The sequence below is a fragment of the Ovis aries genome, chromosome 24 (genome assembly GCF_016772045.2).
Source record: "Ovis aries strain OAR_USU_Benz2616 breed Rambouillet chromosome 24, ARS-UI_Ramb_v3.0, whole genome shotgun sequence".
Lineage (NCBI taxonomy): Eukaryota > Metazoa > Chordata > Mammalia > Artiodactyla > Bovidae > Ovis > Ovis aries.
The window spans coordinates 39,644,372-39,662,852 of NC_056077.1; the positions used below are offsets into that span (position 1 = coordinate 39,644,372).

Consider the following 18,481-nt stretch of genomic DNA (forward strand, 5'->3'; position numbering starts at 1 on the left):
TACTCTGGACATTGCCTGTCAATGGAACCACCCAGCGCGTGCTCTCCTGCAGGCCGGTCCCCTTCCTCTGCATCAGGGTTCAGGGGTCACCAGGTGCCAGCACTTTGCTCCTTTTCATCCTCCACGCTGTGGCTGCAACACAATCTCCCTCCACTCAGGGGCTGAGTTGTCTCCATTTTGGAGGTGGCTATGAATATCGCTGCCCTGAACCCCGCCAGAGGAGTTTTCACGGAGACCTCAGGACCCAGTGCGTTGCTGGGCAGTTGAGGTAAACCTTTAACGTTTTGGAGAACTGCCAGACTGTTTCCCAAAGTGGCTGCCTCGTTCTACGACACATAATTGTTTTTATCGATGTATGAGTGCAAGAGCATTTTCACAGCGTAGCTTCCTCGTGAACTCAAGCGGAGCCCTCATGCTTCAGGCTGTTCTCAGGGTCGATGTCAGAAAGGGCAGGGAGGTGATGTACATTTCGGGTTTCGGAACAGAGCTATTGCTGGAAACCTGAAAAGAGCTTAGGACAGAATCTTGCTTGTAAATCCCTAAGGACTAAATAAAACAGCGCAGGTGCAGCTGCTGAGCGGCAGGCCTGGCCACTCACCCACTGCTCCTCCTGTCCTCCCGGGCCACTGCGGTGTTAGAGGGTACACTTCATCGCCAGAGGAGACAAGGTCCAAGGAGGCTGCAGAGACCTGCTCCCCGGTCTCCCATCAACTGGAGATGTGGCCAGAACCAGAAATGGGGTCCCAGACCTGAGTTCGGGGCTGTGACATTTCAAAGGCATGCCTGAGCTCTTTCTGCAAGAGAAACACGCCTGCTCACCGGCCCGAGAGGGAACTGACTCCAGACAGCTCGATGCAAATGACTCCCAGCTGGTCATGGACACCGGGCTGGAGAACACAGGGCACGTGTGAGGCCAGTGACCATGCCGAGATGAACCGACCTCAGCTTCCAAATGTAAACCTTTGAAGGTGCAAAACCAGGGCCCCGCCCGGGCTAGTCAGCCAGAGAGTGACTGTCACTGATGACACCCGAGGGGTGCCGAGTGCAAGCTCTGCTGGGGGAGCGCGGTCAGAGCATGGCCCCCAGGGTCCCTGAGACCGTTTCAGGGGGAACATGAGCTCAAAACTAGCTTCATGTCGACCCTGAGACCCGGTCTGCCTCTCCATCTCCAGGGCCTATCTTGTGTTAAAATGTCCTTAACGAAGCAGTAAACTGCTTTAAAGTTTATTCAATCTTGATCCTCAAATCCATGTCTTCCAACATGTTTTTACAACAAAAGAGGAAGAAGGCACAGGGCCCGCCGTGTTCCTGGGGGGCAGCTCGCCCCACCCCTCCTCCGTGTCTCTGGTTGTGAGCGTCACCCTCAAGCCTCCCCCCAGGGGTTCTCTTTGTATAGCACGCCAAGGATGAGAACGTTTGAGGACCTGCCTTTCTCCGACACTAGATTAATTTCTGAAACTTTGGAAAGGATTTCTACCAAGTTTGGAAAAACCAAGTCCACCAAATCCTGGAATACAAATCCTCCTTTTCAATAGTTTCACTGTCTGTAAAAAATGGTACCTATGCCTGCTTTCAAAGGCCCTAATGTACAGAATTTCAAACTGGAAAAGTGGCTAATTAGGTAGCGATTCACTTTGTAAGATCATTCTCCAGAGACTCGGTTCAAGTTGTCAGGTCCCCTGACGCACTTAAAATAGTTTCAAATTTTCCGCCCATGGCCCATTTTCCAGAAACAGACTCCACAGTGTATCAAGCACAGAACACCCTCTTTGTATCACTTTCCTCTTCGTCAGCCGCGTTCTGGAGGCCAGCGCCCTGGGCTCGCTGGGCAGCGGCGGCGCGGGGCCAGCCGGGCCGCTCACCTGATGGTGCCGGTCGGGGAGGGGATGGGGCTGACCAGGCTCCGGAGGTCCGGCTCCGGGATGTGGATCTTCAGCGGGGAGATCTGCGGGTAGAGCGGCCGCAGCGGGGACGCGGGGGCCTCCTCCTGGTGGTACAGCGACGTGAACTGGATCTTTATCGCCGTGCTGGGGAAGCGGAAGGTGCACCTGCAACCGGGGGGAAGCGGGCGTTAGGCCAGCGAGGGGAGCGGCGCCCGGCGCGCCGAGCGCAGGGCCTGGCCTTGCCGTGCGCGCCCACGAGCCCAAACCGCGCCCCGATGCGCGTCCTCGGCCCCGGACCCCCACCCGGCCCCCACCCCACCCGTGTCCCCGCCCACGTCAGCACCTCCCCGATCGCTCCCGCCCCGGGCAGCAGCAGCAACAGCCGCAGGTGCGGGCGGGGGTCTGGCAGGACGCGCCCTGGGCCCGAGGGAACCTCGTGTCCTCTACTGCAGGTGACCGCCCGCCCAGCCCATCACGGACCCGAGTCCCTCTCCGTGTGCGCACAGGAGCCCAGCGCTCTTCGCCCCCCGAGAAGCCGCAGCCCGAAAAGCAGGGCGTTGCCTGTCCAGCACACCCTCTTGATTCCTACACTGCCAAGTTCTCCACGAGCTGCTAACCCTGGAGCAGACGCTGGTCCACACCAAAAAGCGCCTGATATTTGGTCCTGTCAATCAATTCAGCGTCTAAGTAGCAAATCGGGGATACAGCGAGCACCGCTTCAGTTGCGTTCCCTTTTCTCTCAGTAAAATAGGCTTTCAGAAGGGGGATTTAGGAACCAGTCAGAACAGGCTCTGGGACCCAGCAGGCAGGGACCCCAGCGCCCCCCGGCCAAGAGGGGTGCGTGCGAGCCTCCTGCTGGGAGGGCTCACCTCTCCCTACATGACTCAGCAGTGCAAGCATCTACGCTCAGAGCCACTGCCTGCATCTCACAGAAGGCGTCAGGAGCTCCAACTGGCTTGACTGGCCGGTGCAGATCTTCCAGAGACACAGAGCAGAGAGGGGCTGCGTGTGGCCGTGAAGGCAGAGCCCCGCCCGCAGCAGGTGGGGAGGCAGTGCCCTGCGGGATTCACGGCTGCCAGGCTCCTATTTCCAAATCTAAAATCGGAACAAGGGGATCTTGATACTGTTCCAACAGACGCTGTCTTCCTGTTTGATTCTGTTCTGACTCAGCACCAGAAGGTCACGGGGGTCTGTAATGGCAACGTCATGCATGCTCTGCTTAAAGGGCCACCGGGCAGTATAGAAACAGCCTGCCGTTTCCACCTCATATGAAAGAAGCCTCCTGTCCCCTCTACTTGCCTCAGTCTCCCCACCACCCAGTGGAGATGTGCTCCGTCAGTATTTTGGCTAGAAAGTCATATCACACATTTGCCTAAGATGCCTTCTGAGGCCCGGGGCCTCCTCAGACCTGGAGGCCAGCCCACTTCTGTAACTCGCAGCCCACGTGCACCCCCATCGAGTCCAAGATGGGCCCAGCGTCCCCAGCCTGGGAGCAGGCGGAGAACAGGTGAGCGCCACCTGTGAGCGAAGGGCCGCGATGAACAGTGTGTGCCCGCAGACACACACACCCCCCTCTGCAACCAGTGCCACGGAGGAAGGCAGTAACTGTGACAGACGGTTAGTTTCTATGGCCCTTAACTGCTGCAAATTAACGAAACAAGTTACGCGCTCCTCTCTGCCAGAGGAGGGCGGAGTTCTGACTTCCTGCACTGTGAAGTCCTCGTGCTAACATGGGATCAGACCACAACCTTGAGGTCATCTTACAGCTCCAGTTGTCAAGACAACTAGAGAGGGATGTGGCTTCTGGCCTCAGGCAGAGGTCATAAGACGGGGCGGGGCGGGGGGAAGTCTTAGAAACGGGGTTTGGGGTTCAGATGAGATGATGCACAAGATCCCTGAGGGACAAGCTCGGGAGGAGGAGTGGCGAGGTGCCGGGGGCACTGTCAGGTCCCCTTCCCTCCGCTTCCCAGCCTGACTTCTGCTCTGCGCCCACCTGCCCTAACGCCTCTGGGGCCCTGCGTGCGCAGGGCAGGAGCTATCCCTCCTGGGAGCTTTCCAGTCCAAACCCAAGGTGCCGGATAGACAGTACACGAACACGGCTTGGGGCTTCAGTGAAACAAAATAGGCTATTGACAGGTCAGGGACGTGGGCACACTGTCAGCAGCAAAATCGACTGCCGTCAATAACTGATACTAGCAGGACCGTTTCTCACAGGAACAGCGATTTCCCAATTAGGCTTCAACCATAAACATTTTCACAGTATTTACTGCAACAGCTATTTCAGAAGCTTCTCGTGACTCACTCTTATCCCGAGGCTGCCAATCCGCTACTCAGGAGGAGGAGGCGGGGGGAAGAGGAGATACTGGGGAGCTCCTTGATTAAATAGGTGCCTCCCAGGGTGCCCGCAGAGCTGGCCCATTCTGGTTTAGGGCTCTGGCTGGAGTTTTAATGAGTGCGTTCTGCAGTTAAGGCTACTCTCCTGAAGGTGCCCACATGCAGTCTGAACCCGGGTGCAATCCGCCTGTGCTGGTGGGGCCCTATGTGGGGGTGCGTGCTGAAACCACCACCCACCAGCCCAGGGATGGTTCCCAGCAAGCATCCACCCACCGCGCGGGGTGGTCCCTTGAGAGCTTGCCTCAGAATTCTTGCCCTAATTTGCAGAGATGACAGCAGTCTGGGGGCTGCTAGAGGTGGGGGAGGTGTACATTTGGGGGCGCCTCCCCCAGAAAAACAGGGACCAAGTACTGTGGTGGTGGTGGGGGGTGGGGACTGAAGAAAAGGTGTTCTAGGAGCAGGAGAGGAGGAGGACCACTGGCATCACCCAGGCCACAAATCCCAGGGGTGCTGAGAGGGTAGACAGAGACAGCTAGTCCCCTGGACATGCATCTCTCTTGCTTCAACAACAAACTCGGTTCAGCTGGATACATGGCTGCTGGACTAAGGACGATGTTTCTCTGCATCTTGTGCACCCGTGAGACTGTGCTGGTCAGTGAGATGTGGATGGTCTGTGCCCTCAGGAGAAAGAGCGCGTCTTCTCCACTTCTCCCCTTCCTAATGGCCAGAATGTGGGTGTGACGGCAGGAGCTGGAGCAGCCACCGTGGGCCGTAAGACGGACACTGGGCAACAGAGCAGCAGGACAGAGCCTGGAGCTTCCACGGCGGGTCACATCATGGGGCTGCCAAGTGCAAAAGAAACCCGTCTCACCCCCGTCATTCCGAGCTCTGTCACAAAAACCAGACCTACATCCTGACTGTAAACAGCTGTCAAGGCTGCATATTGTCACCCTGCTTATTTACCTTATATGCAGAGGACATCATGAGAAATGCTGGACTGGATGAAGCATAAGTTGGCATCAACAATGGAGGAGAAATATCAATAACCTCAGATGTGCAGAAGACACCACCCTTACGGCAGAAAGCACAGAGGAACTAAAGAGCCTCTTGGTGAAAGTGAAAGAGGAGAGTGAAAAAGCTGGCTTAAAACTCAACATTCAAAACACAAAGATCATGGCATCTGGTCCCATCACTTCATGGAAAATAGATGGGAAACAATGACAGACTTATTTTCTGGGGCTCCAAAATCACTGCAGATGGTGACTGCAGCCATGAAACTAAAAGACACTCGCTCCTTAGGAAAAAAGCTATGACCAACCTAGATAGCGTTTTAAAAAGCAGAGACATTACTGACAAAAGTCTGTCTAGTCAAAGCTATGGTTTTCCAGTAGTCATGTATGGATGTGAGAGTTGGACCATAAAGAAAGCTGAACACTGAAGAACTGACGCTTTTGAACTGCGGTGTTGGGGAAGACTCTTGAGAATAACTTGGACTGCAAGGAAATCAAACCAGTCAATCTTAAAGGAAATCAGTCCTGAATATTCACTGGAAGGACTGATGCTGAAGCTGAAACTCCAATACTTTGGCTACCTGATGCGAAGAACTAACTCACTGGAAAAGACCCTGATGCTGGGAAAGATTGACGGCAAGAGAAGAAGGGGATGACAGAGGATGAGATGATTGGATGGCATCACCGACTCGATGGACGTGAGTTTGAGCAGGCTCCAGGAGTTGGTGATGGACGAAGCCTGGCGTGACGACCCCTCATGGGGTCGCCAAGAGTTGGACACGACTGAGCAACCGAACTGGATGAGCTCCTGTGAGGGACAGCTGAGTGTACCAGGGTACACACTCTCGGAAGAATATCATTTAGCCGTTTAAAGGACGCCTTCCAGAACTGCGTGTCCCTGGGAAAATCTCTTAAAGCATCCGATCCGTTCTCCTCGTCAGGAAAACTGGGGTATTCTCGGAGTGTACGCTGTTGAGTCTCGTGAGCATTAAATGAAATACTCCAGACAAAGCAGTTAGAAGTTCACATGGTGCCGAACAAGTAACGCACACGCTCAGTCACTTCAGTCACGTCTGGCTCTTTTCGACCCCCTGGACAGTAGCCCACCAGGCTCTTCAGATTCTCCAGGCAAGAACACTGGAGAGGGTTACCATCCTCCTCCAGGGGATTCTCCTGACCCAGGGATTGAACCCGCGGCTCCTGAGTCTCCAGCAGGATTCTTTACCACCGGTGCCAACTGGGAAGCCCTAAGAAGTAACAGTCGCTCGTTAAAACCGGCCCGTGGAGGACACTTAAAAATGCTGATGACACTCTGAGAAAGGAAAACAGCAGAGACCCAGTGGTCCAGCGTCCTGGCAAAAGGCACAGGATTTGAAATCAGGCAGACTTGGTTTGAGAACGGGCTGCTGGGACGAAGCGGGGGCACCTGGGGTATGTGGCTGAACCTAACACCTCTCCCTGGTAAACCAGGGACAAAGTGCCAAGCCTGGGTGCAGGAGGAGCCCCGGGGCGGGCGAGGCTGGCACCGCAAGTGGCTGATGACACGGGCTCCGGTCCGTCACGGCGGACAAGGACTAGGAGGAGGGGTGAGAACAGCCCTGGCGAGAGGGTGGCCTTGCAGAGGCCTGGAGTCTTTCAAAACGTTTTCTGAATGTTGTAACTGTGTCCTTAAAGAAATGAAAGACTCGAGATGGAAAAAAGCCGTTACACATTCGATGACCAGTCTGTTCAAATTTTGTAAATAACCACAACCCAGGCGTGGGAAGATGGTTGGGCCTCTCCTTTCGGAAGGGAGGGCTGGGGCAGCTGACCGCCAGCAGCGCCTTTTGCCACCCTCACCGGGGTGTTCCCGGCGCAGGCCAGTGGGTGGCTTGCCCCAGGTGGGCCCTGGGCCACAAGCAACCCCCATCTACAGAGGTCTGGAGCTGGACCCCCAGAGGCAGTAGAAGCTCTGAGTTCTGTAAGAATAACCGAAGAAAAACACAACAGTTCAGGAAATGGTTTTGAAAAACCTTTTATATATACGATCCCCAAATCAAAAGAGTCTGACAATCCTAATGGTCTTTAACTTAAAATATCTACTTCCTATTAAAAACATAATACATTTTGCTAAAACATCTTAAAAACCAACACAGAGCTGGGCCTAGGAGGCTGGAAACAGCAGAGGCTGGATCTCCGCTCTGTGCTGGGCAGCGGTGTGGACCAGGGACAGTGAGCACGGGACAGCCAGCCAGCACGGCGAGCAGGCAGATCTGAGCAGGGTTGGGGAGGGCCCCCCTCCAGAGGCCAGGCTGCCCGTGGCCTGGACCTCGGGCTCAGAGCATCCCAGCAGAGCAGGGCCAGCAGCCGCTGGGAGGACCCCAGGCCATCTTCCCAGGGACATTCTTACCCCTCGGTGGGGAAGCGTCAGGTTTAAAACAAGCAAACGACAAGAAAATGACTCCTAAGCTGAGCTCCCAAGCTTTACAGTTTGGAACATCAGACAGGGCAGGAAGTCCAATGTATCAGAAAAAGCAACTACCTTCCGGATCTGCCTGGAAAACATCAAAGGTGATCCAGTCAGGTGAATGGGGGAGCTACAGAGGTCAGAATTACCACTCTGAAGGTCCTGGCTTCCTGAAGGTCATTGCCCCATGAATGGGTGCTGCAGCGGGGCAGTCAAGTATGGACCACAGGCTGGGCCTCTGGTGGGGGAGCCTCAGGTCGGGGACCCGCCGAGCCCACCAGTGCCGGGCTGCCGCCAGCTCAGGGCCCAACTGTGTCCCAGCGGATGCACAGTCTCCAGACTCCTGTCCCCCGGGCCAGCCCTGCACAGAGCCCTCCTCGGGCACCCCTGCTCCTCCCTGCGGGGCTTCCCAGGCCTCAGGCTCCCTCGGAGGGGGTCACCTCAGTGGCTGCCTGTCCCTCCATGCTGCACACACGCGTGGTGCACGCCATAGGAGCAGACCATGTATCACCAGGCACCGCGTGTGTGTGCACGCCGCAGGAGCTGTAACGCGTGTGCGCACGCCGCAGGAGTGGACCGCGTGTCACGGGGAGACGGTGTGTGCACACCACAGAAGCTGCAACGCGTGTGTGCACGCCGCAGGAGCTGTAACGCGTGTGTTCACGCCGCAGGAGTGGACCGCGTGTCACGGGGAGACGGTGTGTGCACACCGCAGGTGGACCGCTGTCACGGGACGGTGTGCACACGCTGCAGCAGGAGTTGTAACGTGTGTGTGCACGCCACAGCAGGAGCTGGATGCACGCTGTGTAATGGTGCACGAGTGCGTGTGTGCACGCCGCAGGAGCTGTAACACGTGTGTGAATGCCGTAGGAGCAGACCGCGCCTCACGGGGTAACCAAGCCTACCAGGACGTAAAGGCCAGGCCTGAGGCCGAAGGACCCTGCTCCCTGCTGCAGGGACACGGCAGCCTGGAGGTCACGGCTGAAGCCCAGCATCCAAGCCCCAGTGCAAGGGTCAGACCTCCCTGACCCTGGGTGAACCACGCCAGGAGACGGACCACACGCCTGCTCTGTGTGCGCAGAGTCGCAGGGCAGAGAGCCAGGGGACAGCCGGAGGCCTTCCCTGCCACAGGAGGTGGGGGGGACCCGTGTTACCGCTCAGACCCGCACCCATGGTTTTCACGGAGAGAGGCTCGACTGAGAACAGGAGTGAGGATGGGCTGAGATACCCCACGTGCAGAGCCCAGCGGGCCGGGCCGCCCCCGGCTCCAGCGCCACTGCAGAGGGGGCTGGGGGACTGCCGGGCTCTGCGCAGAGACCGCCGCCCGCCCACTGCGACATGCGCCTGGTCTGCAGTCAGGAGCCAAGGTCACCCCTGTTACACACAGCTCCCCTCTCCCTCCCTCCCTCCCGAGGACGGGGTATCTAAGCATAAAGACGAAGACCCAGGAAAGTGCCAAGTGCACAGAACAAGAACGAGCCTGCAACGAGTAACGGCCGCATCGACACTCGGCCTCCACCCAGGGAGCGGCAGTAACCCCCGCCTTGGGGGGTGCAGGCCGCCCCCTCCCGAGGAAAGATGCTGATTTGACATCAGGAGTTTGGGGCTGGCCAGGCCTTCTTCCCTGCTGGCTCAGCTGGTAAAGAGTCTGCCTGCCATGCAGGAGACCCCGGTTCAATTCCTGGGTCGGGAAGCTCGCCTGGGGAAGGGGCAGGCTACCCACTCCAGGATTCTCGTCTGGAGAATCCCTATGGCCAGGGGAGTCTGGCGGGCTGCGGCCCATGGAGTTGCAAGAGTCGGACATGACTGAGCGGCTGGCACTCTCAGCTCAGGGAGGCCACTGTCAGCTGCTGGAGTGGAAACGTGAGGCGGTCCGCAGCTCTGAGATCAGACCTCAGTCAACGTGAGGGGCAAGAACACGACGATACGAGCATGCAGTATGACACGATGCGGCAAAAGGCAGAGAAAAAGCAGCCTAGGCCATCACTTCATGTCCCTGGTAACCACAAGCTGGCAAGTTAAGTGTGTCCACTAACCAACGTACTCCATTTCTCTGGACACTTCAGTTAAACACGTGTGTCTGGAGGACATTGTGGAGAGGGCCCTGTGCGATCACAGCTCCTCTAAGTCTGAGGGGCAGAAAGAAAAAGGCTCCACGACGTCGTGGCTGGAGGGGAATCAGGAAAACAAAGCAGGAACCCACTCTGCACGCTGACTCTCCAGGCGCTAGCAGCTCAGGAGGGCCACGTTCACTTCTGTTAGACTTGGCCGGAAAACGCCGTCAGGAGCTGCAGGCAAAAGAGCCTGGGGCGCAGCTAGAGAGGTGCGGGCACCCAGGCTGGCAGGGAAGGCCCGGAGCGGCCTCATCCTTCCCACGAAGACAGATCCAGGTGGACCCGTGGGGCCTCCCGCCCAGGGTGCACCACCACCCAAACCAAGACCTTCCTTTCGATACCGGCCTCAGAGATAGCAGCGAAGCTCAGCAGGGAACCCCAAACACAAACCTCAGCCCCGCCTCTGAAGAGAGCACACAGCCTTTGCTGTTTAAAAAAAAAAAGAAAGAAAGAAAGAAAAATGTTCCATTTGTCAGAACACAACAGGAACCCTGTCTGACTGCTTCTAGCCCAGCTCGGCTCGCCTTCCTAATTTGGAGAATCCGACAGGCACACACGGAAGCCGGACGGAGCCACCCTGCACGGAGCCTGGGGAGGGGCGTGGGCGGCCCGAGAACTGCACTTGGCCGCCAGCCCATTTCCCCAAAGAACCGAAACCCGAGGAGGCACCCAGGGAGGTGTCAGAGTCCACGGAGGTGGATGAACCCCGGCTGCACATGGATGCGCTCGGGCCAGGTGGTGGGGGGCCACCTTGTCTACCCCCATGCCCTGACTCCCAGGACAGCCCCCCATCCCGGCTCTCACCTCTGCTCAGGCGGCAGGGAGAAAGACCCACCGACCTACCGCCTAGCCCCTCCCCTCCTCCCACAGGCTCCAGCCAGAGGCGGGCAGGGCAGGGCGTCCCTGGAGGGGGACCCAGGGGTGGGGGCGTTATTCCAGGGCAGCTCCCCCACCCACAGGAGCGCTGGCTTTCATGGGGTGAGGTGATCCTGGGGCTGCCCCTGGGAAGGCGGGGGAACCGGGTTTCTCGCGGGGCAGGCGTGGTGTGAAGGGGTACTCCGGGGGGTACCCTGCCCCAAACTACTTCCCTCCCAGCGCTTTTCCCAGGGTGCCCACGTCCCCAGGGGTGACTGATGGACAGTGGCACAGGGGAAGAGAGTGGAGGCCGGCAGACAGCTCCCAAGGGCGGCTTCCTGCCCATCGTCCCTCCTCCCGCTCCTCGCCCGGAGTGGAAACGTGATGACCGGCTGCCAGCAACCACCCTGGTCAAGGAGGTTGCCCTGAAGTGGGAGCCCCACCCTGGCCAGGACAGGACAGTGGGACAGAGAGATAGCAGCCTCCACAGGCGTGAGGCCCGGAGCCCAGCCTGCCTGCGGGCCAAGCTCAACACATGGCTGGCTATGTGATGCCCCTGTCCCTGATGCGTTTTGGATGAAACAAATCTAGTTGGCTTCAGAAAGGAAAATAAGCCAGAGCTCTCCACTGAGGGAAAAAACAAACCACGGGCCGTGCACCAAGGCACAGCGGGCAGGGTGGCCGCGTGTCCAAAGCCTTCTGCCGCCCAGCAGGGCACAGGGTGGCCCAGCACGGACCGCACGCCGGGGTGGACGGAGAACCCAGCACAGCACGGGCCTCCACCAACGGAGAAGCAGGAAGTGCAGGGCTCATCAGCTGCTCGACTATTAACGACAGCAGCCTCAACAGCATCTGCTTGGAAGATGGACTCCCTGCCGTCTGCACTGCCCTACGGGGCCCTGCCCGGGGCCGAGCAGCTGGGGGTGAGGGTCCCTGGCGGGTGGGTGGGCGTGACAGCCAGCGTGGAGCCAGCTTCTCTGGGCTCCTGAGTCGGCTTCTCACAGCAAGAAGGTTCGGAGACGGGCCTCAACCGCCGTCAGGGAACAGCGGCGTGAGCACAGGGGGCTGGGCGCAGGGCGTGAGCGGACGGTGAGGCCGGGGTCGGGCAGTGCTCACCAGCGAGTGCTCCGGCCCAACCTGCTGATCTGTGGGAGCACCCCCGGGCCTGCGCCTGCTCTGTCCTAGACAGACCCCCAACCAGGAGGGGACCTGGCCTCTCGTCCAGGTGGCACGGTCTGGGGTGCTCCACCTGCCCCTCTGGGGGTGTGTAGGACAGAGACCCCAACAGACTCTACACAGGGGCTTCTGGGCCCAAACCACAGGGAGAAAGGAGGGGGACTGCAGAGCGGGGAGCTGGGGCCAGGGGCCTGTAGACAAGGAGCGGGGACAGGCTGAGCAGGCGGCTCAAGTCTCCGTAACTTTCTTGTAAATCAGACCTCGGAGAGAGACTGGGAAACCACCTGTGATGGATAACGAGCAACAGTCCACCCACAGCCAGCACCACGGTTCGCACACACAGACACACACACACACACACACAGAGCTCTCACCCCCCCACCCCCCAAACCTCTGAACACACACACACACACACAGCTCTCACCCCCCCCACACCTCCAAACACACACACACACACACCTCTGACCCCCCACCCCCCCACACACACCTCTGACCCCCTACCCCACACACACAGAGCTCTGACCCCCCCACCCCCCCACACCTCCAAACACACACATACGCCTCTGACCCCCCACCCCCCCCACACCTACACACACACACACACACACACAGCTCTCACCCCCCACCCCCCCACACCTCCAAACACACACATACCTCTGACCCCCCCACCCCCCACACACCCACACACACCTCTGACCCCCCACCCCCACACCTCCACACACACACACACCTCTGACCCCCCCCCCCCACACCTCCACACACACACACCCCTCTGACCCCCCCACCCCCCCCACCTCCACACACACACACACACCTCTGACCCCCCACCCCCCCACACCTCCACACACACACACACACACACATAGCTCTGACCCCCCATCCCCCCACACACCTCCATACACACACACACACCTCTGACCCCCCAGCCCCCACACACCTCCACACACACACACACACACACACACACACTGAGGTGAGGGGCGAAGCGGGTCCCAGCAGGTGAGGCCGCGCAGTCCTGGCTCTGGCTCAGCCACGGACCCAGAGGAAACCAGTCCTGCAGCCTGTGCCTCCCAACCCAGGGCGGGGCCCATGTCCTCCCCGTGGAGTGTGGGGACACAGCATGGGAACGCTGAGGCCAGGGACACACGCTGTCCCCACCGAGGGGCCGGGGACTTGTGCCCACCTAGGACAGGGGTGCAGGCTGTCCCCACCGAGGGGCCGGGGACTTGTCCCCACTGAGGACAGGGGTGCACAGGCCAGTGTGGAGAGCCAGCAGCGGGCGGGTCTGGGGCGGGAATGACACGTGAGTCCCTGGGCTCCTTCTTAGCACCGAGGGGGCCACGTGGGCAGTGACGGGGGCGGTCCCCCTTCCCCAAAGGCGTGCTTATCAAACACTGGATTTAAGTGAGGTCCAAAGTCTGCAGAGCTCGTTCCCCCAAACGTTCAGATTTCTATTGTGAGGAAAATCTCAAACAAAATGGGAAAAGGCATGAATAGATGCCCACACAGGAGGACGCTGGTGTCAGAATTACCTTTCCAGGATTCTAAAGCACTGATCTGAAAATGAGCAATTACAAGAAGCAGAAAATCTCAGTAAGCAGAAGACCACCAAAGGGAATGTGAGAACTAAAAACGTGGTAACTGAAAACTCAATGAACAGACTCAGACAGAATGAAAAGAATGAGAAGGGGACCAGTGAGCCTGAAGCCAAGGACAATGAAATCACCCAGCTGGAGCCACAAAGGGAAAGGAGACTGAGATAAAGGACCGGCGTCTCAGGAGCCTGTGGGGCTGAAACAGAAGGTTGACGCCCAAGTCCCAGAACAGAAAGTGGGTAGGGTAAAAAAAAAAAAAAAAAATAGCTGAGAAACCGCCAAACGCGGCAGCAAGGTAAACCTACAGGTTCAAGAAGATGAGTGATCCCCAGACAGGCGAAACTCAGAGAAATCCACGCCAACCTTTGGAAAACGGAAGACAGACAAAAGGTCCTAAAAGCTTGAGTGAAAAGCTGTTATCACCCACGGGAGGGAAAACCAGTGCAACCAGAGAGTGGACGCTTTGCTGCAGGGATCCACTGCCCATCGGGGGCCGTGGGGGGCACACCGGGAAGATGGCTGAAGCGGTGCGGGTCTCTCTGCCCTGCTGGTGGGGCTGGAAGACCAGCGGGCAGTTTCTCAACTAGGCACAGCCCGTGATGCGACCGATCCACCGCGCTCCTGGGCGCTCATCCCCGAGAGGGAAGATCAGGTGGGCTGGAAACCTGCCCGCGGCTGCTCACGGCAGCTTTATCTGCAGGAGCCACGATCAGCCACCAGGTCCCACAGCGGCGAAGAGGAATGAACCACTGCCCCACACGGCCCAGACGGATGCACGATGCTGTGCCTGCAGGCCTGACTCAGAGCACCCACCCAGGGGCGCCCTGGACTCCTGGGGAGGGGGCCAGCTCCCTTCCTAGGAAAGAGGCAGACGGGGCTTCGCGTCCTGACTGTGCACATGGCCAATGCAGCTGGCCCACCGGGACGAAGGAGGTACACACCGACCACAGCTCTGCGGAGAGACCCTCGTCCTGCGGTCCTCACTCCTGGCCCCTTACTCACAGCTTCCAGACCGTGGGGTCTACGCTGAAGCCTGGCGACCCCACCCTGGGGCCGGCCGCTGCAAGCACCGCTTTCCCGACATCGCTCCACCTTCAGGGAACTGGCTGCTGGAATCTGCGAGCCGCCTCGGACTCCCGACTTGACCACACGCCCAGCGCAGCCACTCTGGCCAGACCCAGGTCCTAACCGGCCAGTCACAGCAAGAAACAAAGAACTCTGCCTCCTATCCCACAGCGCTGGGGCACTTCACACAGCCCTGGTTGTTCTGAGCTTGGCTCTGCTCAAGCCAAACACTGAAAAGCAGATGGCTTCTCACAGGCCAGGCTTCCAGCCTCTGCCTCCAGCCAGTGCAGGGCCAGCCGCAGGGCCGGCAGGGTGCACGGGGCTGGGACCCGGGCACACCGGGGGCCTGATGCTAGGGGCTTTGCTCCTAGAGACGCTCTGCCAGCACATGGAGGCTGTTGGCCGTGACCCCTCCTGCAGAGGGAACACCCAGACCCAGCGTGGTCCCAGCCAGGCTCCCACTGAGGGTTTTCTGCGCGTGATGAAGCCAAGAGACTCGCTGGCCAGCAGGGCGCCCCTCCCTATCCGGGGACTTCTGCTTCTCACTCTCGAGGTTTTGCTTCTGCGCGGCACTTAGGAGGATGCGACGCCCAGTGCTCTGGGTCCACAGGCCCTACCACATGCGCCTGGGCAGAAGCGCTGGTGAGGCACGCGTTCCCGGGGCTCTCTCCATGGGAGGACACTCCTCCCAGGTCTGCAGGACGGACACTGGGGGAGGGGACGAGGGGGCCGCGGCTGTGAACCGCCTCCTCAGACAGCACGCATGTCCGAACCTGTAAGATGCACCCTAAAGGCAGGATGACCCCAAAGCAGCCCTCACGCTAGAAGCGGACGTGAGACGAGCGAGAGGGCGAGGGCGCCGTAAACCCAGAGATGGCGCTGATCCAGAGACAGCGCCCCGCTGCCCGGCCCCTAGGCGGCCGGGGTCCCCAGGAGCAGGGGGAGGCCGGGGGTCACAGGAGAAGGAGGGGGCCGGGGTCACCGGGAGGAAGCGGGGGTCGGAGTCACTAAGATCCCCATCAGCACCGAATGAGCCTTCAGAGGGCAGTGGCTCTCGGGACCTCCCTACTGGGAAGCTGACTTCCCGTGCTCCAGAGGGCAACAGACCTCTCCCAGGAGCCCCAACTCAGCCCACACACTTCAGTACTGAACTGATTATGTAAAGACGCTTTTCACTTGGAGCTCACACAGTTAAACGTGAGGAATACTTGTGAACTTTCTCTGTTGACTGCTAAAAAACACAACCAGCAGATAAAAAGGACGGGAATAGCACTTTCTAAAGTTACGAATGTCCTTGAGTCAAACTCCCTGGGCCAGACTGCCTGCCTGATTTCAAATCTGGAGATGAAGTTCATTGGCTGCCGGAAGCCGGGAAGAGGTCTGCCCCTCGGAGGTACTGGCCTCCACCCCTTTTCTTACCGTGGGGTTACAGTGAGACCTTGCTTGTAGTTCTGCAGAAGTCACAGAGCTGTGAGCACAGTTTAAAAATAAATGTCATCTCTTGCCAACTGGAAATAAACAGAAGAGGGAGGCAATCCACACAGGCCGCTGGTACGCCATCCTCGTCGGTTCTGGTCCAACCTGTGTCCATGAGTCTCACTCTGGGTGTTTGAGCAGTGTTTAATCATAAATGGATTTGAACGCATGCAGAAGCGTACACAGAACTGAACGGCACCTGTCCAGGAGAGGGGCAGGTCAGCGCGGCGGGAGGACAGAAAGCCCAGGTGTGAAGGGAGCAGCCGGGCAGCAGGCGCACTTGAACCCAGCGCAGACAGGACCACCTTCCAGATGACGAGGAGGAGCCCACAACCCATGGAGCGGCGGTCTGGTTGCCAGCGGTCAGCACTCCTTCCCAAAGACGTGTGAGCGGAACAGGCGGGGCTCGTCCCTGACAGCAAACACTGGCCTGGCCTGCCCATGGCGGGTGGGACTGTCTGCACACGCGGGCCAGGTGGGCTGAGCCCCTGTGAAGGCCATCCCCTGCCGCAGAGGGCAGCCCTGTCCTCGATCCGGATGCCTGTCGTCACACCGAGCAGACCCGCCCACAGCACTCCTCAAAGGTCCCCTGGAAGCAGCGCACTCGCCAGCGAGCACCAGCGCTGGGGGACCGAGGCACCGCAGGCTGCAGGAGCGCACGCGAGACGCTGACTGCCGTGCGCGGACCCGGTTCCCACCCTCCCGGCCTGTCTCACGCGGTAGGCGGCGAGGACAGGACGAGCACGAACGAGCCACCTCCGACACCCAGGAACCAGGCGCCTGGCTTCGGCCCTGCTGGAGAAGAGTTCCCGAGGCCCATCGCTGCACTCGGGGCCCCAGCTCCAGCCCTACCAGCCTGACCTCCCTCCTGAAGCCCTCAGGCTCCTGCCCAGATGCCCGGATGCCCCTCTCTTCACTGCATCACCCGCGAGGCGCTGTGCCTCACTTCCACTGCGTTTGAGCCGCTGGCGTGTTTGTTACAACACCCTAGCCTCCCTGACTGATACAGCGCACCAATCAGCCCTGAGCAGCCTCCTTGCGGCTTTCAGCAGAGCTGCCTGGTGCAGAGGGGCGGGAACTCACTGCCTGCTCGGGATTTACAGTGGACTCGGGTAAACCCCGGGATGTGACATCCCGGGGAAAGCCTGTTTCAGTAGAGACAGCAGCGGTGCTGACCGAGGGTCAGGAGACGTGGAGTCTGGTCCGGGCGTGGCCACCGGTACCTGACGCAGCGGTCAGGCTTGAGGTGCCCCGCTCTCGGGCCCTTCTGAGCTCGGGGACGCTCCAGCCGCTCCGCGGGGGAGGGCCGTGGCCACGCAGCAGCGGCGTCGGGCTCTTCCCGACGTGCACACACCCCGCCACCTCCAGGAGGAGCGACATGGAGCAGGGCCACCGAGGGCAGAGCCGTGAGACCGCCTGCGACGACCAGGGGCAGACAACGACGCGGGGGACTCCAGACGGCGGCGCGCTGCTGTAGCTCCACGGCGGGGAGAGGGGAGGCTCTGGGTTGTTTCCATCAAAAGCAGCCAGCGTCAGTGGTGCAGACCATCCGGCTCAGGCCCCTCCCGCCCCTGGGCAGCCCCAAGGCCAAGACCAGGTGTCCTGAGGCAGGAGAAATACCAACCACCACACGTTTTCAGCGCGGGGGTCCCATGGCAGTCGGCACCGAATCCCGGCGCCCCGCCCCTCATCCAAACGCCAGTCAAAACCCCCTGGTAGGAAACGCGCCTTAGCCTAGAACCTTCTGGGAGGCAGCCATGACCTCACCCTCCCCCGCGGTTAGCCCTGGAGCCCGGGGCGGCTCTGACCTCCTGACTCCTCCTGGGACGAAACAAAGAACACAATAAAACGCCATAAAAAACAAACAAAAAAAAACCCCTGCTGCTGAGTCAGCCTACCATCACCAGCTCACTATCTCCTGGGCCTGCTGGGCCCACCCCCTGCTATCCCAGCATCACCCATAGGCGAGCGGCTGGCATCGCGGGGAGGCGAGCACTGCCCGGGTGCTCAGGATGACGCTGGGCCCGGCAATCTGAACTCTGAGGTGGAAAATTAGTTCCCTTTTCCCACCTCGGAATCCCGAAACTTTACACCCTGCACGACGTCTCGCAGGCCACCCAGGAGCCACCACGAAGCAACAGCTGTTGCGGGCGCGGCGGATGCAGCTGAGGCCTTCGTGGGTCCCGGGCCCCAGGCCCGGCCGAGCCATCTGGGCCCACCGGGCACCGGCTCACAGGGGAGGCCCCGCACGGGCCCCGAGGACAGCAGTGCTATTCTCTCCAGGGAGAGGGCCTGTGAGCTGGGCAACGTGGCGGACGCGACCTTGGGAGTAGAGCGCGCAAGGGGAGCAGCACAGGGCCCCCCGGAGCACCAGCATCGTGGAAGACGCAGCCTGGTGACACGGTCGCCTGCTGCCCGCCCGGAGCCTGCGGGTCGCCAGCCTCTGTCCCTGGAGCAGCACCTCACTGCCACCTTCACCCCCAAACCCCCTAGGACGGGGCAGTGGGGGTGGCGGTGGGGCCCCAGG

General features: G+C 59.7%; 1 protein-coding gene across 3 annotated transcripts in view; it reads right to left on the minus strand.

Moving 5' to 3' along the window:
- Positions 1 to 18,481, minus strand: part of FOXK1 (forkhead box K1) — a 47,126-nt gene that overhangs the window by 12,739 nt on the left and 15,906 nt on the right. For 2 of the 3 annotated variants that reach the window (XM_027962013.3, XM_060405741.1), the window contains exon 2: positions 1,863 to 2,048. In XM_027962013.3, coding sequence (XP_027817814.1) covers positions 1,863 to 2,048 — 186 coding nt within the window. Of the gene's footprint in view, positions 1 to 1,862; positions 2,049 to 2,752; positions 6,077 to 18,481 lie in introns of those variants that run through there. The other variant, XM_042240551.2, reaches the window with a different exon arrangement.